The sequence below is a fragment of the Erpetoichthys calabaricus genome, chromosome 13 (genome assembly GCF_900747795.2).
Source record: "Erpetoichthys calabaricus chromosome 13, fErpCal1.3, whole genome shotgun sequence".
In the NCBI taxonomy this organism is placed as follows: Eukaryota; Metazoa; Chordata; class Cladistia; order Polypteriformes; family Polypteridae; genus Erpetoichthys; species Erpetoichthys calabaricus.
The window spans coordinates 91,673,471-91,699,346 of NC_041406.2; the positions used below are offsets into that span (position 1 = coordinate 91,673,471).

A 25,876-nucleotide genomic window follows, 5' to 3' on the forward strand; every position below is an offset into this window, starting at 1 on the left:
GGGAAAAAGTAACTGGATTAGCAAACATTTTGCAAAAGCAGACACTAATGAATTATAATTGCTATTATGAAAAAGATGTTATGCTATGGTGCCAAGAGTAGCAAAAATAGAAGAAGAAGAAGAAGAAGAAAAAAAAAAAAATCTACAAACCATTATGTCAGCCTCACGAGTAGCATAACGGAGGTTAGGATCCAACCAGTACATCACTCCTTTCACTTGTTCCCAGTTTAGAAAGATGACAAACACCAGAAAAAGGAAATACAAAACACTCAGACCTACAAAACAATCAGAGAAAACGATGGTAAAAATATATCACAAAAACAAATTAATGATTACAGATTAAAATCATGATGCCACTGAGCTCACAGGTAAAATACTGCACATAAAAGAAAATTACTGCATTTTGTTAAATGAAGTCAAAGGCCTGAAAACCTGTTTAAATCCATTCTTAATTATGGGTGTGTTTGGTTACAAATGATTAATGTCAATTTGATGAAATTGTTAAGCTTGGTCACTGTTTGCACAAGTGTCCAATCTATTTACACATTTAAATAAATATTTGGCAGGCCATTCATTGTACAGTATATGCAATTTTTTCATAACACAGTCAGTTTGGCAGTACTCCAGCTTGAGAATTAGACTAAAAAAGAAAAACAAAACAAACCATGAACTGCCATATATGTTCACCGATGTCGTGACAATCGTTTGTTTATGCATCTACCTGTATTCTTGTTCTCTGGAATCTTTGTAAAAATTATAGTCATTAACTTACATCTGTCCTAAATGCACACCTTCAAATTAATTAATTGATATCACGAGGCAGAAAGTAATTTTTTTAAACTGCTTCATTAGGTAAAATGCATTGTTTACTTTATTATATTAGACTTAAAGCCCATTTACTGCTCTAAGATTTCCTAATAAATCCAGAATGTCTACAATTATTTCCCAAACAATAATTCTAAAGGAAAAAGACAATGGAAAATGCTGCACATCTCAAAATAAGTTGACTATTTATTCCCAATCTCTTCTGTCCATTGCAACTAATTTATATAATATTACAGAGATCTATATGCTTGTAGTATCTGTAGCAGCCTTTTCAGGTACAAATGAGACATACTAAAAGGAGCTGCATGCATTTTTCTGCTATATAATCTACTCTACTCTATAAAGCAAATCATGTTCCATAAAAAAGTGAAGCCCTAACTTCCTTAGACTGGAATCATTGTAATCATAAGATGTTACAGCATCAGTATCACACATTTCTTTATTATTCCACTGCCCTTCCAAACAGTAATGAAACTATATAGCTGCCTTTGAATATAACAGAATCTGTGAAAGAAATTTTGATATAATCATCCAACAAAAGAAAAGGGTCTGCAAAGTTTAAGCACATTAGCAATGATAATTTGAAATTTGAGACAGGAAAGGCCTGGTAGATTACATAAATTATAATGCATTAAACCACTCAAAACAAAAAATGCAATGTTAATTGACTTCATATCTGAGTCTAATGTTATACAAAAACCAGTGTGGCATGTGTGGTAACAGTAACTACTACAGAATGCTTCAAGCTATTAAATATAACACTCATACTGGATATCACTGAACTGGCTTGCTATCCTCTATACTTAACCAGGCAGCATGATCACGGCCTCACATCTCAGCCCGTAGGCTGTGGTTAAAGAGTATCCATATTACTGCAGATATGTAAGGCAAAACTTTGAGACTGAGATAATATTACACTTAGAAGGAGAAAAATATATAGTCCCTTTCTAGTCCCATACTTCTAGTACTGAAAGCAATGAGAACTGGCAGTTCTGTTAGAATTTCTGGAATGCCTGGGAGATCCCAGGTTTCCCAACTCATAATTGACAGTTTTGCTTTAACCACACCCTTTCAACAATGACAGCAGAGTACCATTCTCTTTTGGCTCCAAGTTACGTGAACATCATTTCAGCCTCGGTTAGAAATATTACTACAGTATGTATGGAATATTCAATGCAGGCGTCTAGACGATATTGTTTTCTTGTGCACCATATATGACACTTGGTGGCTATAATACAAATCATTAGATAGATATACACACAGTATATAAACAAACATATTAATAAAAAGTGCTTGCAATTTTAGCACAATGTGTGTTACTTTGGTTTAACAGAATAGGGGACAAATAGTAGAAAATTACATATAAATATTTGAATAATTTGCAAATCATTTTTTTTTGAAAACCCTTGCCCTCCTACCAAACTCATTATTTAGGACTACTCCTTTACATGTTTTGGACTTTACTTCCTTACCTTGCAAAAGTAATACTTTACAGTTGCTCAATTAAGATTTTCTTACCATATTAGCATTATAACCCTCTCCCAGGAGCTTAAAGCCTCATAGTGAAATCTGCTGTAAAGTGTGGGAAGTCAGAATGGCGGGTTTAGTCCTGAATACAACAATCAACTCTCTGCAATGGAGAATCTGGTCCAGAAATAAAACATTTTCATGTTCTCCTCAGGGGAGCAGCATTCTCACAAAAGGACCCACATCTTTAGACCTCACTCCACAACTGCATCACCACGAATGCTGTCACTGTCCTGTTCCACTGACAGACTGAGGAGATTGTTCCTTCCCCAAACTATGCGACTCTTCAATTCCACCCGGGTAGGGGGGTAAACGTTAACATTATACAAAGTTATTGTCTGTTATACCTGCATTGTTATCACTCTTTAATTTAATATGTTTTTTTTGTATCAGTATGCTGCTGCTGGAGTATGTTAATTTCCCCTTGGGATTAATAAAGTATCTATCTATCTGAACCATCTGTAAAGATCCTCCCAACAATAATCCTGGCTATGTGATGAACTAGCAGGTAGTTGGGACAGACAAGAGGAGGAAATAAAAATGAACAATTAAGTAGCTACTATGCTACATTTGCTTCACGTCTGTTATTTTCCTGTGCCTTCACCACATTGACTATTTTTGCTAACAAGAAATGGATACCAGCAGATTACCCAATTCTTAACCTAACTCCCCCCCAACCCCCCGCAATTTGACTCTAGAATTTTTCTACATAATATAATCAATGAGAAATATCACTTTTTCCATAAAAGCGAGATGCTGGAACACTTAGCAAATATTTAACTGGACAAACTAGTATGACAAAAATAAATTATCATCCAAGCACAATTTTCCTACCTTCTGCTTAATAAACATCAATTAAGCAATCATAAATAAAATTGTACTTTATTGCACGTTAATGTAAAGATGTGATAAATGTCATCATAAACTAAAAAAAAAAAAAAAAACCTGGTACACTGCCTGGTTGGAATGATTTAAGTCTTCTTATATAATACTGTATGCTACCGTGACTGTCCATTTGTCTGTCCAGAATTTTAAATCACCTGTAGCTAGCATACCATTTGACCTATTGACCTGAAATTTGGTACACATATTCTATGTGACATCTACTATTGGCTTTCAGGGTGATGATTGACCGCCAAGATTATTCTTCTTTTTATTTTATTGTAGAATCAACTCTCAGCAGTGGCCAGCAGGGTGGCCGTGCGGCGCATGCATACGGGCACCGTTCTCATCCTTACCACCTTCGCAGTCACTTCCTCTACCCCTTCATATCTTAAATCATTCTTGAGGCAGATTGAAGACTTAAGTGCCAGCTTAAGTGAAAACTTGAGGAAAACGTACTAATTAATTACAACACAAACATTCACTTAATCAGTTTAACGCGAAAAGATGCCGAAAAAATTGGAGAAGAAGCAGGCTGCTAGGGTGGAGAAAAGAAAAGCTGCTCAGGAAGCAATAAGTTTTATCAACCTCTGAGCAAACGAATGGTAAACATACAGAGAAAGCGTATAAAAACTATGAATGCCCAAGTCAAGTGTATTCAGTGCGCTGTTACTAGTACATAAATAAATAAATTTAAAAAATTATCTTACCAAAAACCATACGCCATATTGCTGGATGCGGTCTTGTGAATGGGCCTATTCCAAAAAGAACGGAAACAATTATGCTTTCCTGCATGAAAAGATACATTTACAATAATTTAACTGTTAAAAGTGTTTAATAACCAATACTTACCATTTGGAAAAGCAAGAACACTGATAATGAGAAAGAAGAAAATAACTAAGATTGTGCCGATCCAAAGATTGTCTCCTGGTACTGAATCATTTCTGTTGAAAGAGAGGTACAGTTATTCTTTCAAACTAAGGCCACAAAATAAAAGAAAAGATGGGCAGCATGAATTCAAAGCAAATGTTTAAATACATACAGTACATTAAGTATGAATCAAATATTCGAAAAGTACACATTAAAGCACTGTTAAATAGAAAAATTAAACAGCAATTTGTACGAAAAAGACAATATATTACATTTTTAAAATTAAGTGAAATACCACCTATGCAGGTTCATCATAGCTGGATGATTTTAGTTTTCACGAAAACAGCAATTATGTCTCAAAAACACCGAATTTTATGAACATCTTATACTAATTTTATTCATCATGCCCTGGAGCCTATACCCAACTACGGTCACATTTTAGATATTGTCATATTGAAAGGACTTAATATTGATGTGACACATATTGGGGATATAAACATCTTGGATTATTTTTGTGTTTCTTTAAAACAACAATTCCATTACTGAAAGAAAAGGCATGCATTACTGATGCAGTTTGTGTGCCTACGTTTCCAAGTATCATTCACAACCAGCTAGAAATAAGGTCTGTTGAATCTGCTGGCAATTAAGAGGTTAATAATTTTAATGGTACACCAAAGACTGAAGTCTCAAAAAGAAGACTATGAAAGTCTTAGATCTTATTAGCTAAATACAATACTGCAATCTGAGCTAAAAGACTCACACATGTACATCTCCAGAATTACAAATAATAAGAAATAAGAAAAAAAAAAAAATCAGCCATAGATTGTCTAATAATCCAGCTCCATCTCCAAATTGGATCAGCCATGCTGAGAATTGATAATTCACAATAAAGTATAGTGGTGACCCCAGAATCAGTAGCAAACTCCCCTTTGGTTTTTCATCACAGAAATCCTAACTCCTGACATGATTTGATCCTCTATTTTTTTTTTCCATTCCCATACTACCATCGGTGAAAACAACATCACCCAACACATGTCCCCGGTCTCATGTCTCTATATATTTGGCAGAACAATAAATCTCTTGTTTAAGACACTGCTTCTTCACTATAACCTCTTTATGAACAACTTTCAAGCCACAGAACTAAAATTTGATACACAGGTACTTCTCATTATAAGTCAGATTTTTACTATACAATTTCAACCTTGCCCAGTCACCCCTCTATCCCATCCTGACTGTAAAGAAATGATACGGTGTTCACTCAACAAAAAGAAAGCTCCACAAAAGGTTATGGTAGGAGGTATTGTTGCTGCAGACCAAACATTTAACACTATTCTCTTCAGAATACAAATTATAGCTAGGCTATAGGGGTTGTTATGGCAAAGCTATTTTCCTTCTCTTGCAATGTTAAATTAAGGTTAGTTTACCCACTATCACTCAAAGTACCACGTTACGCATATGCCTGGATGACATAGCCCAGAGACAGGTGTACTGTGTGAATACTGCTTGAGACACCGTCTCCTTAGGGGTCACTGCTAAGGTTGACATTCATAGGAGCACTCGTAAGAAAAAATATATAAAAAACAATGCCATTTCTTTAAAACAAGAGTGTCTTATGTCATTACATGCAAGTTTGTTCCAGCCCTATACTGAATAGTCAGTCAGTCGTCAGTCAGTCATCTTCCAACCTGCTATATCCTAACACAGGGTCACGGGGGTCTGCTGGAGCCAATCTCAGCCAACACAGGGCGCAAGGCAGGAATAAACCCCAGCCAGCGGTGCCAGCCCACCGCAGCCTATACTGAACATTTGTAAGAAAATTATAAGATAAATCAGTGATAGTCCAATTAAGAATACAGGCTACATGGTGTGTTGATGTAGTGGTGAGGAGGGCTTGGTAAATATTGTGTCAGATTTCTATTGTTAAACATTAAGTCCTTCCTTTACGATGCAAAAGAAGAAAGTTAAAGCTAATTGGTTAAAACATGAATGACAGTCTGACTGGGACTGCTTAGGGGCAGAACAAGTGGCCACAATCTTAATGGGATGTGATAAAGGAAAATCTGTATTTAAGCTACAAATTCCTCTCACCCAGTCAAATTACCTTCTCCATTTTAAACAGCTACAGTTCCCAGTAAGTCTACATTATACAGCCATAGGTCTGAAACTGCTTCTGTCAAGGAATACTGTATGTCGTTTGCTGAAATGACTATAAAGTACAACACAGAGCTACATTTTGAAATAATAGCTGGATAATGCCATACAACACAACTACCATTTATAATGCATTTTGCAGATCATGGTGCAATTACCTTAAAGCTTTTTGAAGCATTTCAGCTGACAAATTGGATAAAATCTTATGCATTTTGCCAAATGAATTTCCCTAAAAATTTAAACACAAGGCAGATTTTCTTAAATTCAATAATGGTAATGTTTACAAAATGTTAATATACAGTTGTGATACTGTATTTCAGGTTAAGAAATGTTCTTAGCAGTTCAATTAACAGACTCTATCCTCGATAACAGAAATATAAAAATCTGAAAAGATTACTTAAACAAGAATTGGCTTCTGATTTAAGCATCACTCATAATAGATCATAGTGATGGTATTTGTTTGAAAAGAACGTATATGACATATATGCCTTAGAAACCAAACTCAATTTTAACCCAAAAGTCTAATGTTTATATTGAATAGAGAGAATAGACAGTCACAAGTTATCTCTGAAGATGGGCACATGCAGATTCTCACAATAAGATACCCAAATATATGTTGTATTGCATATATGATGCTGGTTATTTCTAACAATGTCTTGTTTTACAACGTTTATCTATGGAAAAATAAAACTGACACAAAAAGGACTGAAATGTATGGAGAAGGAAACATGTGTAATGAATTATTATTAACAGATTTTTTTCATTAACAAAAATCAAGTGGTAAGTTATTGCTAAAATAATAAAGATGTGCATTGCATTGTACAATCCTGTACAGAAAAATAAAGTTGGCAAAGTTAATTTGAATAAATACCCATAGCCAACTCTACATGTGTTGGAGGATTATATGCAACTTCCTATGTTAGAATTGTATTATACCATTTAGGGATTGATGAAGCTCTGCAAGAAGAGTTTGAAGTTCCCCACCAAGAGGTGATTTCATGAAAAACCTCATTATTCTGCTTATCATTCCTTCGCCAATGAAAATACTAACTGCAACAAGGATGGTGTTAGTAGAGCTGGGTAATATATACTTTCTGATTACTTTTTATCTCACCAGTTTTCCACGTTATGACCCTGGTAATGATGGGTAACTCAACTATTCACATACTACTTTGCCAAGTTTGTGTATACACCTTAAAAATATCAAATTCAGGTGTTTCAGCCACTCCCATTGTTAACAGGTGCATATAAGTAGTATAGCCATGTAATCTCAACTGACAATAATTGGCAGTATAATGTGTCATACTGAAGAACTCGGGAACTTTGAACGCGTCATTGTCATAGGATGCCACCTTTGTCACAAGTCAGTACTTGAAATTTCTGCTCTGCTAATCATCAATCCACTGTTACACCACTTACAGCATCAGCACAAGAACTGTGAGTTTTGGAGACTCAAGAAATGGGCTTCCATGGCTGAGCAGCTGTACATAAGACTAAGATGCTTATCTGCACTACCAACCGTTGGCAGGAATGATGTAAAGCACACCAACACTGGACTCTGGAGCAGTGGAAACGTGTTCACTGGAGTGATGAATCATGTCTCACTATCTGGCACTCTGATGGACAAATCTGGGCTAGGTGGATGCCAGGAGAACGCTACCTTCCAGATTGCATATTACCTACTCTAAGGTGTAGTAGGTGAAGGATAATAGTTTGTGGCTTTCTTTAAGGGTTGGGTTCCAGTGAAATGCACTGCTAATGCTACAGTATACAAACAATTTTTAACAATTTTGTACTTTATTTTTTCACCTTCCAACAGTTTGGGGGAAACCCATTTATGTTCCAGCATAATTATGCCACTGTGCATAAAGCCAGTCTCATAAAGACATGTTTTGAGCAGTATGTTGTGGAGGAACTCGAGTGGCCAGCAAAGAGCTCTGACCTCAACACTACTGAACATCTTTGGCGTGAACTGGAACACCTACTGTGAGCCAAGTCGTCTCATCTAACATCGGTACCTGACCTCACAAATTCTCTTTTTGCCGAATGGGTACAAATTCCTACAGACACAATCCAAAATCCTGAGCAGAGCCTGCCCAGAAAAGAGGAGGCAGATATCGCCTCAAGCTTTTGGTGAGTGGGGGCAACTTTATATTAATGTCCATGGTTCTGGAATGGACCTGGGGATCTGGGTTCGCTTCCCAGGTCCTCCCTGCGTGGAGTTTGCATGTTCTCCCCGTGTCTGCGTGGGTTTCCTCCCACAGTCCAAAGACATGCAGGTTAGGTGGATTGGCGATTCTAAATTGGCTCTAGTGTGTGCTTGGTGTGTGGGTGTGTTTGTGTGTGTCCTGCGGTGGGTTGGCACCCTGCCCGGGATTGGTTCCTGCCTTGTGCCCTGTGTTGGCTGAGATTGGCTCCAGCAGACCCCCCGTGACCCTGTGTTTGGATTCAGCGGGTTGGAAAATGGATGGATGGTTCTGGAATGGAATGTACAACAAATGTTTGGCCATAAAGTGTACAGTACTGTGCAAAAGTTTTAGGCAGGTGTGAAAAAATGCTGTAAATAAAGAATAAAGAGTGTTATTTCATCAATCAACAAAATGCAGTGAATGAACAAAAGAGAAATCTAAAATCAATATTTGGTGTGACCACCCTTTGCCTTCAAAACAGCATCAATTCTTCTAGGTACACTTGCACACAGTTTTTGAAGGAACTTGGCTGGTAGGTTGTTCCAAACATCTTGGAGAACTAACCACAGATCTTCTGTGGATGTAGGCTTCCTCACATCCTTCTGTCTCTTCATGTAATCCCAGACACACTCGATGATGTTGAGATCAGGGCTCTGTGGGGGCCATACCATCACTTCCAGGACTTCTTGTTCTTCTTTACGCTGAAGATAGAGCCAAAGTCATTAAGAACTATGTTTGGTGTCGTTTTCCTGCTGCAGAATAAATTTGGGGCCAATCATACGCCTCCCTGATGGTATTGCATGATGGATAAGTATCTGCCTGTATTTCTCAGCATTGAGAACACCATTAATCCTGACCAAATCTCCAACTCCATTTGCAGAAATGCAGCCCCAAACGTTCAAGGAACTTCCACCATGCTTCACTGTTGCCTGCAGACACTCATTATTGTACCACTCTCCAGCCCTTCGACGAACAAACTGCCTTCTGCTACAGCCAAATGTTTCAAATTTTGACTCATCAGTCCAGAGCACTTGCTGCCATTTTTCTGCACCCCAGTTCCTATGTTTTCATGCATACTTGAGTCTCTTGGCCTTGTTTCCACATCGGATGTATGGCTTTTTGGCTGCAACTCTTCCATGAAGACCACTTCTGGCCAGACTTCTCCGGACAGTAGATGGGTGTACCTGGGTCCCACTGGTTTCTGCCAGTTCTGAGCTGATGGCACTGCTAGACATCTTCCGATTTCAAAGGGTAATAAGCTTGATGTGTCTTTCATCTGCTGCACTAAGTTTCCTTGGCCGACCACTGCATCTACGATCCTCAACGTTGCCCGTTTCTTTGTGCTTCTTCAAAAGAGCTTGAACAGGACATCTTGAAACCCTAGTCTGCTTTGAAATCTTTGTCTGGGAGAGACCTTGCTGATGCAGTAGGACTACCTTGTGTCTTGTTGCTGTGCTCAATCTTGCCATGACATGAAACTGTCTTCCACAACCTCACATTGGTAGCAGAGTTCGGCTGTTCCTCACCCAGTTTTAAGCCTCCTACACAGCCGTTTCTGTTTCAGTTAATGACTGTGTTTCAACCTACGTGTGACATTGATGATCATTAGCACCTGTTTGGTAGAATTAGTTGATCAGACACCTGACTATAATCCTACAAAATCCCTGACTTTGTGCAAGTGTACCTATAAGAATTGATGCTGGTTTGAAGGCAAAAGGTAGTAACACCAAATATTGATTTGATTTAGATTTTTCTTTTGTTCGCTCACTTTGCATTTTTTAAATTGATAACAATAAACAATAATTATTTATATTTCTGAAAGCATTCTTTGTTTACAGCATTTTTTCACACCTGCCTAAAACTTTTGCACAGCACTGTATATTAAGGCATGTCTTTACAATTCTCACGACATTAATTTATTGAACAAAATCTTGACATACTGTTATTTTTAACAGTGTTAGCAATGAATTAAGAAAACAACCTATAAAACTCAATCCTAAGAACATCACAAAAATCCATGCAAATATTAGGAGTGTATAAATTACACAATTATGGTGATCACAATAGCTATTTGAGGTTATTTTAAAGTCTATGATGCAGGTACATGTTTTGCTCTCGTGCCTTTTGTGTGCAAGTTAGTGGTCTCCAGAATGCCACGGGGCCCTAACCAGTTGCACTTACCCCAACAAAAGGACCCTGTGGTCAGGTCAGCATTTGTATTTTGTCACCACTAGCATTAATAATTAATACTTTGCCAACAGATCGGACACATTTTCAATTTGTTAAATCAGTTTAATACAACGTTTAGCTCATACTTTTCATTATTTTAACACAAGGTCTCTCTAAGCAAAGTCAACCTGCCAGGGTATTGTAGTGCTGCGTATGTGAACCGCAGGTTCAAGTCCCACGCCCTGTTGATCCCCAGCAATACCAGAACATCCAAGACTCCGCGGAGCAAACTACCCAGGGGTGCTGTTCTGCAATAAAGGCATTATACAAAATAAAATTCCATTACTCCTTTATGGCTGGAAGGATGAAACTCGTGGGAGTCCAATACACGGACACGAGCTCTGAAGCCTGCAAGAAAAACTTGGGAGGAAAAGTAAGCTTTCCAAAAAGTATCCAGAATCAAAAACACGTAAGAGAAAAAACGGCCTCTTTAAATTTGCACAACTCAATATCCAAGGTAAAAATAATAAAGCTATGTGGCTGGTGGCAATGTCCGTTCTGCTCAGCGTCGCACAAAATGAGGGATGGCATAAGGCAAAAACGGGGTAAAATGCACGCCCGTAGGCGGTTACATTACAGGGGGCCGTAAGACTGCAGGATGAAATATTTTGCCCTTAGCAATAACTGAGCAAAGTAAACTTCCTCGCCGTTGGACACCGCAAAACACACACACGAGAGGACCAAACCACCGCACTTACCTCGTAAACGCAAAATACATCAGGCTGACAATAGTAAACGTTAACAGCGTAATGGTATGTGGCTTGTAAAAGAAATCGATTGTGATATCCTCCACTTGCTGCTCGTTGATCATTCGAAAATGTAACCGATAGTTCACATCGTCTTTGCTAAGAGTTCTCGCTCCCAGGGCGGACGCCATCTCTGCGGTACACCCTTACTCACCCACCCCACCAGGCTTCCTCACTCCTAGGGCACGAACGAAGCGACCTACACACCGCGCGCTCAGGAGAAACAGTAAAGGCTGCGAGAAGGTCGCGAGCCATGCGGGAGGGTTTCCAAATTGTAATAATTAAAATATATAATATACGGGTTAAACAGCAGTCCAGTATGTCAGGAAATTAAATAAAATATTTGTTAAAAGTTTTTCCTGCTGCGCCAATTCGGTTCATTTTCTGATATAACCAATTTATTTTTCTTCTCCTATACAAGGTCACAAGAGTAACCCCTCTTCACAAGACACAATGGACTCTTCCAACCAGAAGCGCGCACACTTCCGCTCTATAGTACGGATCTGAGCTCACATGTTTGCTTAGTCCGACCGAGCGAATTGTGTGAAAAGCCGTTTTCTAAATTGAGGAGATAAATTAATAATGTTCACTGTCAGTCCTTCAGCCGAATAAAGCCAGTGCCGGCTGAAGCCAATGGAGACGCATGCATCGCCGTTTGTAAATTTACGTCTTTGCTTTCATTATGACAACTAAGGTATTGGATATACTTTTTGAACTCGATCCTCGTGTGTTCATTTCTGTTGCCGTGATGAACTGAATACTTCAAATGTTCAGCCTTTTTTTGTAGGCAAGGTTCTTTTCCCCATTGTGTTCTATATCGGTGTCAGCCATGTGTATTATTATTGCAGGTTTTTCCTATGTCATTTGTAAGCTACATTGGGTCAAAAATATAAATTCTTGCGTCGGCGCCGAGTGCCAGAATGGATTCGTTTAGGTGATTTGCTATTTTGAAGTGGACTGCTAGCATTTGCCGAGCTTGATGGAATTCTGTTTGCGGCACAGCAGGCTTGCCTTGTTTTTATAGGCAACCCTGCCACTGGCTCAAGAGCTGCGGGTTTACTTGATGGAACTTGTGAGCGCTTTTATATATCCATGACTTTGAAGTTGCTGTCCTCAGCGACCACTTTTATCTTGCTGCCATGGTGCAGCCTGTGACAAAAGCACATTAGCAGGGGTCTTCAGTGCTTCGTTGTTAGGTGGTGCAGCATAGATGTTCCGTTCTGCACCGAGGTATTAAACACTGTACTTCTTTGCAGTGATCTGTCGATTACAAGTGAGCACCTCCTGGAGGTGCAGATATGATGATCTGTCTCTTGGCTGTTTTCCTTCCCTGAACTTACACTCCAAACACTGTTTCAGGTCCAGATCTCAGCTTTCAGATACACTATCATTGTGTGGAGCTGTAGATATGATGGTCTCTTTGCTGTTTTCCTTCCCTGAACTGACACTCCAAACACCATTCCAGAGCCAGATCTCAGCTGTGAGACGCTCCCTCCATTGCAACACTTATATAGTCTGTCTTGTCCATTGCCTGTGCAGTTTTACCACCAGCCCTGCTTCACATGGCCTACCTAGAGTCAGTGAAAACTTTGTCCGCCACATTTTCCCCCAACTCCATGAGCTGTAAATTCTGTTGCCATCTGTACATCCAGGCCAATGGTAAAGTGTTGGTGGAACTACTGAACTGAGGTGAGGTCACATACCTGTTTTCTCCCTGAACTTGGGGTCACGACCGTAATTCATTACAAAATTCTGGTTGCAACCCGATTTGGTTGTGACCCAAAGTAATTTCCCCCATAGGATTGTATGTAAATGCAATTAATCCGTTCCAGACCGTACAAACTGTATGTAAATATATATTTTTTAAAGATTTTAAAGCACAAAAATAGTTAATTATACCATAGAATGCACAGTGTAATAGTAAACTAAATGTAAAAACATTGAATAACACTGAGAAAACCTTGAACAGAGAAAACAAACATTGCAAGAGTTTGCGCTAGAACGCTATGAACCGATCGCGGTAAACACTTTTTTTTAATGAGTTTTAAGCACAGGGAAAAAAAATGAACATTTGAAAAATCCTTAATTTACACAAAAACTAACCATAAACAACCAAGAAAACTAACCTTGCATGAGTCGAGTTCTGGCATGAAGGAAGTGAGGAGGAAGAACCAGCCACTCGTAGGATAGTTTTGCAGCAAATCGCCATGAATCTTCCTGGCTTTCTCGCATAACATTGCCTCGCTTACACTATCCCCTGCAAGTTGCTTCTCATTCAACCACACTAGCAACAGTTTTTCCACCTCTTCCAGCACTTGAGGCCTCTGCTAGGTTAACACTGTAACTCCTTTTGCAACATCAGCTGCTTTAATGGCCTCTTTCTGCTTTAGATTTTGAATTCTTGTACTCGGCGGCAAGATCAGTAACACGAACGCCACGCTCATACTTTTCAATAATTTCTTTCTTTAATTCGATTTCAATTTTCTTCAAACCTTTCTTCTCACCAACACTACCACTCTTCACTTGCTTAGAGGCCATGGTTAACTGTAAAATTAATGCAAAAGCACACAAAATAGAGCACAAAGAGTTCATTGCAAAAGCACGCATGTCTGACCGAGAACAATGTACAACACGTGCGGAAATCATCGGCGCGTACAAACCGGAAGAGAAACTGGCTTATTCATCAACTGAGTGTGTGGTCGTGAATAGATGCAAAAGTTTGGCAAACTTTTTGGTTGTAACCCGATTTGTACATGTTCCGAGACGTTCGTGACCTGAACTTCAGGTCCCAGATCTCAGCATTTAGATTCTCCAGCAGTTCCTCAGAAGAGCCAAGCAAGTCCATTGCAGGCCTCCATGGAACTCACCACTTGTTAATCTGGACGGTAGGCCTTCTTTTCATCTTGTTTCTGACACCAATATAGCACTACATAGACTTCTTTTTATGACATTGCAGGCTTGCCATTTTTATTTCATAGGAATGTCTGCCACTGGCTCTGAAGCTACTCATTTGCATGATGGAATGCCAGCGCATATAATGAGTTTAGCTACCCCAGGGTCTGGATCTTGTTACAAAATCATATCTTTGATGGTGTGTCTAGATTACTTGTTAGCATCTAAAATAACTTGTAAGACAAAGCATGTCTTTTAATCTTTGAGGTAGGACTGCATTGGTGTTCTTAGCGTATTTTTAAATTTTTTTTCAAATACTAGGGGGCGTTGCCCCCCTGCTCACTTTGCTTGCCAACACCCATGCCTGTGCTACACGCTAGCCTCTTTGCGGTTCTGCCACTCACATATGGGGATGCGGTTGTACAATTTAAACAGATTTTTATTTTCATGGGAATTGTTACATATGCATAATAAAACTATTTTACATTACAGCGAGTAATTAACCATATTAAAAAGAGTAAAACGTAGTAATTTGACAGTAAATTATGTTTCATGTTGTATTAGAGTTATTTGTTTGGTAATATGATTTTGTTATGTTTGGCTTTGAAATTAACACGCAAATACTTTTTAAACTTACACTTTTACTGTAAAACTTAAGTAAAACAATTTTTTGAATAAAATTTTAGTCAATATCGCATTAAATTTTGATTCTGTGTTTGGACTTTCATTGGGACAACGCAACATATAACTGCCGTGATTGAATTTCGTTTCTTTATCTCTATTAAATAAAATTACTTTTTCAAATGTTTGGTTCTGAGATTTGTTAATTGTCTTTGCAAAAGCTATTCTAATGGGAAACCGTAAACATTTTAATACGAATGGCATATCAATATCTCCTTTGGTGTCTAATGTTATCTGCGGAAGATGTACTACATTACCTTTCTTGCATACATCCTTCTTTCAACAGGGATTCGAATGGTGCTGATGGTTGTAGATAGTGCTGGGCGGTATGACAAATTCTATATCGTGGTATTTTTCAAAATTATTCACGGTATTCAACGGTATTTTTTTCCCCATGCATGAGTGGATGTTAACCACATTTTTCACTGAAAATATTGCAGTAGACTGGCTAAGAATAACCTATTCCACTATCATGAGAACTGTACATTGTACAAAAAAAAAAACATTTTAATGTGCACACAAGTATTAATACAGGTTTGCATGGCACCCATAAAGTGATAGTTTTCAAGGGGGTGGCACTAATGAAGAGAAGGAATCTCATTTCATTACAGTTGCAGTCAAAATATAGAACCTTTTTATTGAACAAATTTTGCAAACAACTTAAACTAAAATTTTGTCAACATTTTTTGAACCATTCAAAGAGGCATTTAGATTTCGTAAATTATCCAGAGGTGTTTGTCAAAAGTTGTATTGCAATGAACATGTCTTAGAAAAGGAATAAATAGTAAATATATTTTGTAAACCAACTACACTTTCTGTTAATGTTAACAATCTCTGTCCACTGACACGTTAAAGTGACTTTTTAAACAACACCATCATTAAACTGCATAATATTTAAACTAATAAATAATAACAATAAAATAAAATAATAGTGCAACTTCCAGTAATAATACTATTACTTCAAGACTTCAAGCCCAGGTGCATTACACAGTATTCACCAAATAAAAATAAAATAAAACAAGTGCAACTTGGTGATGACATCTTTACTAACTGAACCATCATTAAGGCAAATTGCATTAATATGGACCTTGCTTCAAGCTAAGCTATATGCATAAATAATAAAACTGCATTTACAACGTATAATGCTATTTGTGGTATAGCCCTACGGAATCGTATTAGGGCTTTTGTGAAGAAAAAATTACGGACACGGAAGAAAAAAAAAACCTATATGTCGACAATAAAGTCGACATGTTGACTTTAATCTCGACATTTCCACTTAAATCTCGACGCTTATGTCGAGATTGAAGTCGACATTTCCACTTTATTCTCATAGTTTATTTTGTAATTAAAGTGGAATGTCGTAAACTAAACTTCATCCTAAAATCAATGTTTAATTTACTAGATTTTCTCAAACCCCGTCATAAGTTAATGTAGCACATTAAATGCTTTGTGTTAAATGTTCCCCAACATAGTTGTTAATCGCTACGCACTTCTTAAACTGACTTGCTCTACACTAAGAGGAGGCGCAGGCAGCGATCGCCGCACAGAATACTTGCACTTCATGATATTCCTGCTCTCTGAAAATTAGAATGCTAAGATAAATACTTGATGCCATTTTTAGGATGAATTGCATTAAAGCAGGTATTAAACATGCACGATAGTGTGGTGGTAGTGATGCTCCCTCGCAGTAAGGGGTCCCCAGGTGTACGTTCAGTGTAGAGAACTTTATGGCAGGTGTGACGAGGCTCCAAAAAACTGGATGTATGAATGGGTATCGCACAGGTTTAACTTAAATATCGTGTAAATGTTGGGTTCGTTATCTGGTGTTCAGAGACACGAACACATAATTCAGTGGATGTTCTTCTGAGCGGGTTTTCTTTCTTTCTTGCATGCGTGCTGTCTCTGTCTGATGTACGAAACCTCCAGTTCCTATCCTTCCATTTTCTATCTCCACATAACCAATCATCACATGATAAACGTCTTTGTGAAATTAAAACTAGTTATAAGCTTAGACCACGGAGTGTTCAGAACTTTTAAAAGAAATCTTCATTATACATGTTTAATTATGCTATCCATTCAGGGTTGCTACCATCCCAGCAAGCATTGTGTGCGAGGCAGGAGCAAATCCTGAACAGGTGCGCCAGCATATCGCAGGGTGAATACGAGCAATACATATATTAGCAGGGTTAATATAGCATAACAAAACCCCACAGCCTAAATGACTGTGAAAAGTGACTGAAGCATGCCAAGTAAACCCACTAGAAAAACATGCAAATTCAAAGCAGGGAACACCCGGGACCCCTTTGCTGCAAGGCAGCAGTGCAACCTCCATGCCACCATGCCCCCACATGATTAATACATGCTTTAATGAAAATTATATCAAGTACTTATCTTAGTATTCTAAATGTTCAAGGAGCAGGAATATCATGAAATTAATGTATTCTGTGTGCTGCCTGCACCTCCTCTTAGTGCAAGAGGAAGTCAGTTTAAGAAGTACATAGAGATTAACATGGCTCCGGGAACACTTAACACAAAGCATTTAATGTGCTACATAACTTATGACGGGGTTTGAGAAAATCTAGTAAATTAAATATTCATTTTCAGATGACGTTTAGTTTACGATGTTCTACTTTAATAACAAATTACGAGAATAAAGTCAACATGTCGACTTTATTCTCGTCAATTGCATCGAAATTAAAGTGGAAATGTCGAGAATAAAGTCAACATGTCGTCACACTATTACACAGTACCCAGGTATATTACACAGTATTGAAAAAAATAAAACAAGTACCACTTGGCTTGCAGTATTATCCAGTAGTATAGTAACAGTATTCACACATTTGAACATAATGGTCCACATCCGACCTTTTAAATCCAAAGTATCTCCAGACAACAGATGTGACTCCTTTTTCCAGCAAAAGTTCTTCTGTGTCATCATGTTCAACTTTATCGTCTGCTACAGCTTCAGTTTCGGAATGTTCTCTGTCCATTTTCACCATGCAATACCCCCACTACCGCATGTACTCCGTTGTTTGCGTGTTTAGTGGTGTAGCAGTGAAAAAGAGCCCCCACAGGCTGGGTTTGATTTGTCTTCAATTCTTTTTTGTATAAATTAATCTATTTGTATGGAATGATTACAATAAAATTAATAAATAATATTAAAAAAAAAAGAAAGAAAAAGAGCCCCCCCCGCAACACCTCCACTAAAGCATGTACATGTACTCTGTTGCATGTGTTTAGCGGTGTAGCAGTGAAAAGGGTCCCCCTTAAACAATTTCTTGCTACGCCACATTCCGAACGTTGTTTAGGCAATTTAAACCGGTGTTGCGGTATAAGAAAAATCCATATCATAACAAAAATAAAAAACGGTTTTCGGTATGAACTGGTATACCGCCCAGCACTAGTTGTAGATATTCTTCAGGATATTGTAAATTGATGTTTTAATGTTCCGCATGATCACCACCGACTGTTTCAGCAGAGTGTATTGATACGCATTTAACCAATTTGCCGTATGACCGATCGACATTTTTGGCATAAATTCGATTGACTTCATCATTTCTCTGTGCTAGGATTGCCCATGTACTTTTTTCTGTTGATAACCCTTCGTGATGAAATTTTTCAATAAGATTTGGACATAATATGTCTTCTTTAATTGGGACCTTAAAGTGAGGAAAACTTTAAAATTTATAAGAGCTGAGAGAGCAGAAACTGTGTCTGTCAAAAGCATTCACACGAATGAGAGGTGAGATTACCGTGCGTGTGGTTGAAAATGGAGGGTGTAACTTCAAAAAATCTCATGGCCAAAGTATCAACTCGCGGGACTTGAAAAAATCTTCTAAAAAGTCTTGTCTCGTCCTGGGTTTTTTTTGTATAATAGAGAGATAAGCCATGTTATTGATGCAAGTACCAGTATGAATTACATATAGTGCAACAAACCTCTAATGAAAGTTACTAAACAAGTCAGGGTCTTTAAATTGGTGTACACTTACTAGATTACTTCAGTAATTTTATAACAGTCTTTTAGGAGGCATGTTTTGACTCAAATTTGAGTCTAGAAACTTCCAAGCAATATCAGTCATGAGACAATTTTGTGTGAATTTGATGAACGACAAAAGAAAAGTTAATTGGTGAGTTTTTGGCATACACTTTAGTATATTACCTTATGTCATAAAGACAATGGAAATGTTATTCACTCTTTCCTTCTGTAATATAAATCAAACATATAAAATACATATATGCAACCAGTTAAAAGTTTGGATATGCCCAGAAAAAGTCATATTTTTGATAGAAATGGGTGGTTTTTTTTTTTTTTTTTTTACAATTACACTGATTTAAAAATGCAGCCAAGACATCAGTGTTGCAATGGGTTTTACTGCTTGAAATTACTGATTTTTAATGTTTTATTCACATATGACAGCAAAGCGACATTTTCAGCAGCTTGGGTTGCTGCTGAAAGAGGTGATGGTGAGGCCAGTAGTCTGAATGTAGATCCCAATGTCCCAGTGCAGGGATGGGGACACTGTACCGTCAGTTAAAGATCCCTGGGCATCCTGCTTAAAGAGTAGGGTGTATCCTGATGTTCAGGCTAAATTGCCCTCCATGGCCTAGTCGTTCTTCCCACCTAATCATCCCTTGTCTCTCTCACCACTTCAGCACCTAATAGCTAATATGCCGTGAGCATATGTGCACAGAAATGGCTACCAGGTGGCTGCTGCACATTAGTGGTGGTTGAAGTGGCTTCCCACTCACTATGAAAAGCACTTTTATTTATTATTATTATTATTATTATTAATGGTCCACTCTCTTAGTTTACAGTCATCTTAAATTCTAACTGGCTATTAGAGAAACCTTTGTAATTGCTGTAACTCCACCGAAACCTGTTGTTATGTTCACTTGAATTGCAAGGCACTGGTACTCCTAAAGAGAAGTTCTTTGTTCAAAAATGGCCAAAATGTAACAACTCTCTCAAGAAACATGTCAGTGTATTATTTTTTTTGCAGAATGAAGGGTATTCCATGTGACAGGTTGTCGAGAAATACAGTAGAGGTATCTAATATTGTCTTGATATAAGAGGGCAAACTGGATATGACCAGGATAGGAAAATAAGATGCTCAAATGCATACAAGGATAAGCAAATCAGAGTTTGTAGTTTTAGAAACAAATACCTTATAGGTCATCAGGTGACTTTTTAGCATTAGTTTTCTTTTTCTTTAGTAGAAATAGTAAACAGAAAACTAAACATGCTGAATGACATAGGGAACTGTATGTAACCACACAAGTAGGTAGCATTTTGTTTGGGAGAAGTTTGGCTTTTTACAGAAGCTCAATAAATATTTTTTATGTATATTGTTTTATAATTGTAGTCTTTTACTTATGAGTTGCTTACAGTTAGACACTGTAATTCTTTCCAGGGAACATGATTATGTTTGAAATAATTGTGAATGTAAAATATGTGTCCTGAAATAATGTTTCTGTATTTGCCCCTTGCAGTGATACTCTTTCAGATGGCATCAGTATTTTATCAGTTGTGCCACAGGTATCTCTTCATAAGGACTTGTGGTTTTCTCATTACATTTCACAAAACAAGGGTATACCAAAGAACTACCCAGGTAGCACAATCATCCATTCCCTCATCAGGTAGATCAAATGCAAATTACTGGCTGGTTGCCAGATCCTGGAGATTGCCAGCACGTCAGTACACTAGCAGTGGGGATAAAGTTCAGCCAGCCGACGAGGAAAATGCACCAAAGCATTTGCTTCCTTTTGACAAGCAGTCCCAGCAAATAGCACAACCTTCACTTCAGGATTGTGAACTACCAGGTAGGTTTACAAGTAAATATTAAAATATTGAGGAGGAAAAAAATACTGTTGTTATGCTTATGAAATCACCCTGACCTTGTGTGTTATCAAAAGTATGCATGTTTTATTTTTGTGTTATTCTTTGGCTTCAGCCAAGCACCCCCTAGAGAACATTACTGAAGATGAAGCAGTACAGATCAATGCAGAACCTCCTCTTCCCGCTTGTTCCAACACTCTTAAACATTATGTGGAGCAGTCTGAGACCCTTCGTCAACTAGTCCTCCTAGGTAAGGGAATTGAAACGTGTACATTATGTACTATTGTGGATTCAGGTTTAAGAGGATGCACAAAACTGTATTGCTTCTGTGGTGGTTAATACTGATACCTTGCAGCATTTGCATGGCAGGATTTAATCAAGGATCTGCTGCCTCTAAATGCATCTGTTACTGCTCAGGAAATTCTCTGGGGATTCTGCCACCCAGCTTTTAGTAAAAGCAAGTATGGGTTACTACTACATATTGTTTTTATTAATTGGCATGATGACAGCTAGAAAATCTCACACTTAAATGTCTGAATCTGAATTTTATAGAGAGTTATGGAATAGCTTGTTTTAATGGTATTTTTCTGAAAGAACATTCCTGTTTGTACAGAATGCCCTCCATTTTCTGCATCTTCTATCCTATGTATTATTACTTACTATTTCAATTAATTTATTTTAAATAATATTAACAGACAACAGATTTTAAATTGTTTATCTGTAGTGAATGGTTCTTCATCTATCCTATGTGAAAAGCCCGAGTAGAAAATTTGTGAAGGTAAAGATGAAGTTAGAAACAATTTCACCCTGATTGACAGTCGAAAGTTGAAAACCAATTGCTGTCTGAAATATTTATGTGACTTTTTTTACATTAAGTTTTCAAGGAACTTTATATAAAGAAAACTCAGGCAGTATAAACATGTTTTATTTACTAATTACAACTAATCTTCTGACAAAGTTGGAGAATTTTGCATGTGATTTCTAGAGTTCTAATGTATATTTTAAATTTAGATTGCTACACATACTCACATCACTATTTTTCTTATAGGTGTTGACCTGTCCAAACTGGAGCAGCGACCCAATGTGGGAAACATGCTGATCCGTTTGGATTTTGAGAAAGACATTAAGGAAAAGTTATTATTCCTCAAAGAAGTCGGTGTGCCGGAAAACCAGTTGGGGCCTTTTCTCACCAAGAATCCTTTCATCCTAACAGAGAACTTGGAGGACGTACAAATAAGGTTGATGATCAACATATGTGTCAGCTACTGTTTTGTTATTTAGTTTGCTCAGATGTTATTTTTCCTATTATTTTAGTATTATCTTTCATAATAATAATAATAATAATACATTTTGTTTATATAGCGCCTTTCCCATGTGTATATATGCATATGTTCAGGTTTACTGTTGTGTGCATGGTATAATGAAATTCTTGTTTGTCTATTTCCTCGGAACAGTGACAATAATACGGTACCAATAAAGACGCACAAGTATACAAAGAATGTAGCATGTACATATATGTAAAATTATGTACAATATATACTATATATGTTTTAAATTATAAGCTATCCAAACGTATATGGTTTGTTTCAATATTCATATATACATGTAGAAACTCACTACGATACTTTACAGAAGTTTTAAGTTGCTCAGAAATTATTTTTAAAGATAGTTAACTGGGAATTATGTATTTGCTTCTTAATACACTATATATTAGTATAATTTTAAAAAATTGATACAGTAAATTTCTTGTGCTTAACATTTATTGACCCCCTTCGATTCCAAATATTGTTAAATTCTGCCAACAGCACACCTGATGTAAATTGATGAGGTATTATTTATCTGACCTTGGCATACCAGTGGTGCAATTTAATAAATAAATGGGTGCATTGGATCATAACCACAAATTTCCATTCATATTCATGAAAGGGGCTTATTGGAAAAATGTCTGAGGATCAAACATTGGCAGTATTAGATTGGCCACCTCAGAGCATCAATCCCAATATAATTGAAGCTGTGTGTAATCATTTTTACAGTGAAAATAACAACATGCCCTGTATCAAATTATATCAAGTATTTGTCACAGAACTAATTAAAAAAAATTATACAGCAGTTTATCAAAGCAGATTGCCTCAGTTTTATATTCAGAGGAAGACTCCACAAAATACATTAATTAAAGACATTAATGTTCCTTCAATATTTGTGTTTATTCTGATTTTATATATAGTGTACTAATGAGCAAATAAACACCTAAATACCTAGATACCTAGCTTTAAAAATAGGATGTGAAAATACATTCATATATATATATAGTCGGTACAGAGGATTCCACTTCTGTATGCTTGCAGTTTTGTACTTTATTTCAAACCTGAAATAGTTTCACCAATATCCAGGTAAAAGATATCCTCTGTGATTTGATATTAGATAACATTCCGATTTCTACATCCTCTCAACAAACATTAGACCTTTAATACCTGTTTGTTTTTACTAGACTAACTCCTAAATCACAGGTTATATTTTATGATTGTCACTAAGAATGAATGTTTTAATGTGTGTGCAAAATGCAAAGTGTTATGTCTTTGACTTTGTTATTCTAAACGTGCTGTCTGTAACATAGTGTTCTTAATCCCCTTGTGTGTGTGATCCATGTAGAAGAATTTAAATGTTTTCACAATTCCATTGATGCATGATTGCCTTGTCATAAGTTATATAAAAACCATAAAGTTATTTATTTTTCTTGATTTCAGGGTATCATATTTGAAGTCTAAGAAATTTACAAACACAGCCATTGCAAGAATTATTTCCAAAGCCCCTTATCTACTAAATTTTAATGTTGAAAGAATAGATAATAGACTGGGTTTTTATCAGAAGGAGCTTGGATTGAGCAAACAGAAGGTAAGTTTTATTTTATAGTCTGAAATGTAAATCAAAGCCCAAAACCAATAACTGTTTATGTATGGTGCCACAATTCCTAATAGCATACAAAGCCAAAAAAACTGTAGCAATTTTAATAACAAAGTCGATGTTGAAATTTAAAAACTGTACAAATTTAAGTTACTATCATTTTTTTTTCTTAGTGAAATGTTTTGCATTTGCTAGTTTTGTGTGTTTTCCTTTGACCTGAAAAGGTGGAACAACGTCTCAAGATTATGAAGCTCCTACAGATTTCCAGCTTTGGGTGTTTGCATGTTATGATTGTGTCCAAGGTCATCTTTGGGTCTTCTGGTTTGCTCCAGATTCTCAAAAAGATGAGTGTCAAGTTGCTAGGTAATGCCAGATTGGCAAGGCATGAATACCTGTATGCACATGAGTGTCCTTGGTAATGGACTGGTGTTCCATCTAGGATTCATTTATGCCTTGCACCACATGTTCAGAAAGTGAAGGTAATATTTGTTAAAAATCCATTCATACTGTATATTGTTTTTTTTTCCCCCCTCAGTGGAAAACAAAGTGTGTTCTGGTTTTTACATTGTGCCATACTAGAGATGTTTGTTGCATTGTTAAGTTTTTGATGTTTTTATTTGTTCATCGTTTTTTAGACCATGAACCTTGTGACGCGGCTACCACGACTGCTAACTGGTAGCTTGGAGCCAGTGAAAGAAAACCTTAAAGTAGGTATTCAGATTAAAAAAAAAAAAAAAAATGAGTATTGAAAAATATACCTTAAGGTTTAAATTCTTCACTTAATTTCTGACTTTCCCCATGGGATTAATAATGTTTTTCTAATCTTAAAATATAATGTAAATCATGAAAAAAAAAAAAATGTGACCAGATGACACGTGTAAGTTGACATACTTAATAAGTATATGTGGAGGTTTATTTACGTTTTCTGGGATGATTGCATTAAACTGAAATGTTTGTGTTTTATACAGGTTTATGAAATTGAATTTGGTTTTCACAAAAATGAAATCCAGCATATTATAAGCACGGTACCAAAAGTTTTAACTGCTAACAAAAAGAAAATCACTGCAATTTTTGATTATGTGCACAATACAATGGGTGTGCCTCATCATATGATTTGCAAATTCCCTCAGGTAAATATATTAATAATTTTTTAGGAAATGTTTTAAATTCTATTCAAAATTGCACATAAGACAGTATAGTACAAATGCAGTAATAGTTGGTATCCCATTTTAGTCATATTTTTTTTTAATGTGGATAGTTCTGTATTGGAGGAAAACAGCAGTACTGCAATTTTTATTTGTGTGTATGTAAATTAAATGTGTGTAAAAATAAGCATTGCATATATTTTCTCCATATTCTGCATCTGTTTGAGAATAATAATTGTATTCTTTTATAGGTGCTAAATTGTAAACTCCTGAGAATCAAGGAAAGGCATTTGTTTCTTAAGTACCTTGGAAGGGCACAGTATGACCCCAATCTACCAAATTATGTCTCCCTGGATCGCTTAGCCAGCCTTACAGATGAAGTCTTCTGCAGAGAAATTGCTTTAGCCACTGTTAAAGACTTTGAGATTTTTCAAAAGACGCTCTGAATTAAAATGATGGCAACATTTTTTCAAACCAATTTTGTAATATTTATTTGGATAACTCATACCTCGACCCAATTAAAGTCTCTTGATTGTTCTTCTGCATTTTGGCTGAAACACGATTCTTCATGTGAAAACAAACACCTGGGAAGCCTGTAATGTTTTAAATGAAACCGGCCTCTGTTCATTACAGAAAGTTTGTATGATCCAGTGATTCATCAGATTAGTAAACACTAACAGTTGTGGTATTGTTACTTTTTTTAAAATGAAGATGGTTATGGTTACAGGTATGCATTCTAAAAATGACAGCAATGAAGGTTATCATTTTGTGAATGGGGGACGCAGCTCAGTAAAAATACATTCAAAACCTGTTCTGAATAAATCAGTCAATGCAAGAACAGATACTTCCCTTTCTTTGGTTGTTAATTACAAGTACAGATACATTTGTCGTTAAGGAAATATGATTACCTTGTGTAAGTGGTTACCACAGTTTTGCTTCATAGTAGGTAAATATGGGTATTTTCAAAACAGCACTCCATGCACATTGAACTCTTGGATGAAT

The 25,876-nt window shown here is 36.8% G+C and overlaps 2 protein-coding genes across 3 annotated transcripts in view; one reads left to right on the forward strand and one right to left on the reverse strand.

Moving 5' to 3' along the window:
* LOC114663486 (phosphatidylserine synthase 1-like) overlaps positions 1-11,638 on the reverse strand; it is a 38,936-nt gene extending 27,298 nt beyond the window's left edge. Inside the window, exons 1-4 of the mRNA XM_028817243.2 lie at positions 11,372-11,638; positions 4,087-4,178; positions 3,945-3,989; positions 151-275 (exon numbers count right to left, since the gene is read on the reverse strand). Coding sequence (XP_028673076.1) covers positions 151-275; positions 3,945-3,989; positions 4,087-4,178; positions 11,372-11,550 — 441 coding nt within the window. The 5' untranslated portion in view covers positions 11,551-11,638. The remainder of the gene's footprint in view (positions 1-150; positions 276-3,944; positions 3,990-4,086; positions 4,179-11,371) is intronic.
* Positions 11,639-11,893: 255 nt separating this feature from the next.
* On the forward strand, positions 11,894-25,501 carry mterf3 (mitochondrial transcription termination factor 3). 2 transcript variants are annotated; one of them, XM_028817245.2, is made up of 8 exons: positions 11,894-12,113; positions 20,483-20,812; positions 20,944-21,078; positions 21,877-22,066; positions 23,573-23,720; positions 24,365-24,436; positions 24,698-24,859; positions 25,126-25,501. In XM_028817245.2, the coding sequence occupies exons 2-8, from the start codon at positions 20,497-20,499 to the stop codon at positions 25,318-25,320; spliced, it is 1,218 nt and encodes a 405-aa protein (XP_028673078.1). In that variant the 5' UTR covers positions 11,894-12,113; positions 20,483-20,496; the 3' UTR covers positions 25,321-25,501. The 2 variants fall into 2 exon arrangements, with proteins under 2 accessions (XP_028673078.1, XP_028673077.1); XM_028817244.2 differs by having other exon boundaries at positions 11,894-12,076.
* Positions 25,502-25,876: the final 375 nt, after the last annotated feature.

Excerpts from the sequence above, each read along its gene's own strand:
- mterf3 (XM_028817245.2), top strand. The coding sequence starts at position 20,497 with ATGGCATCAGTATTTTATCAGTTGTGCCACAGGTATCTCTTCATAAGG. Across the intron at positions 21,079-21,876 it reads TCGTCAACTAGTCCTCCTAG|GTGTTGACCTGTCCAAACTG; the intron begins GTAAGGGAATTG and ends TTTTTCTTATAG. Across the intron at positions 23,721-24,364 it reads TTGGATTGAGCAAACAGAAG|ACCATGAACCTTGTGACGCG; the intron begins GTAAGTTTTATT and ends ATCGTTTTTTAG.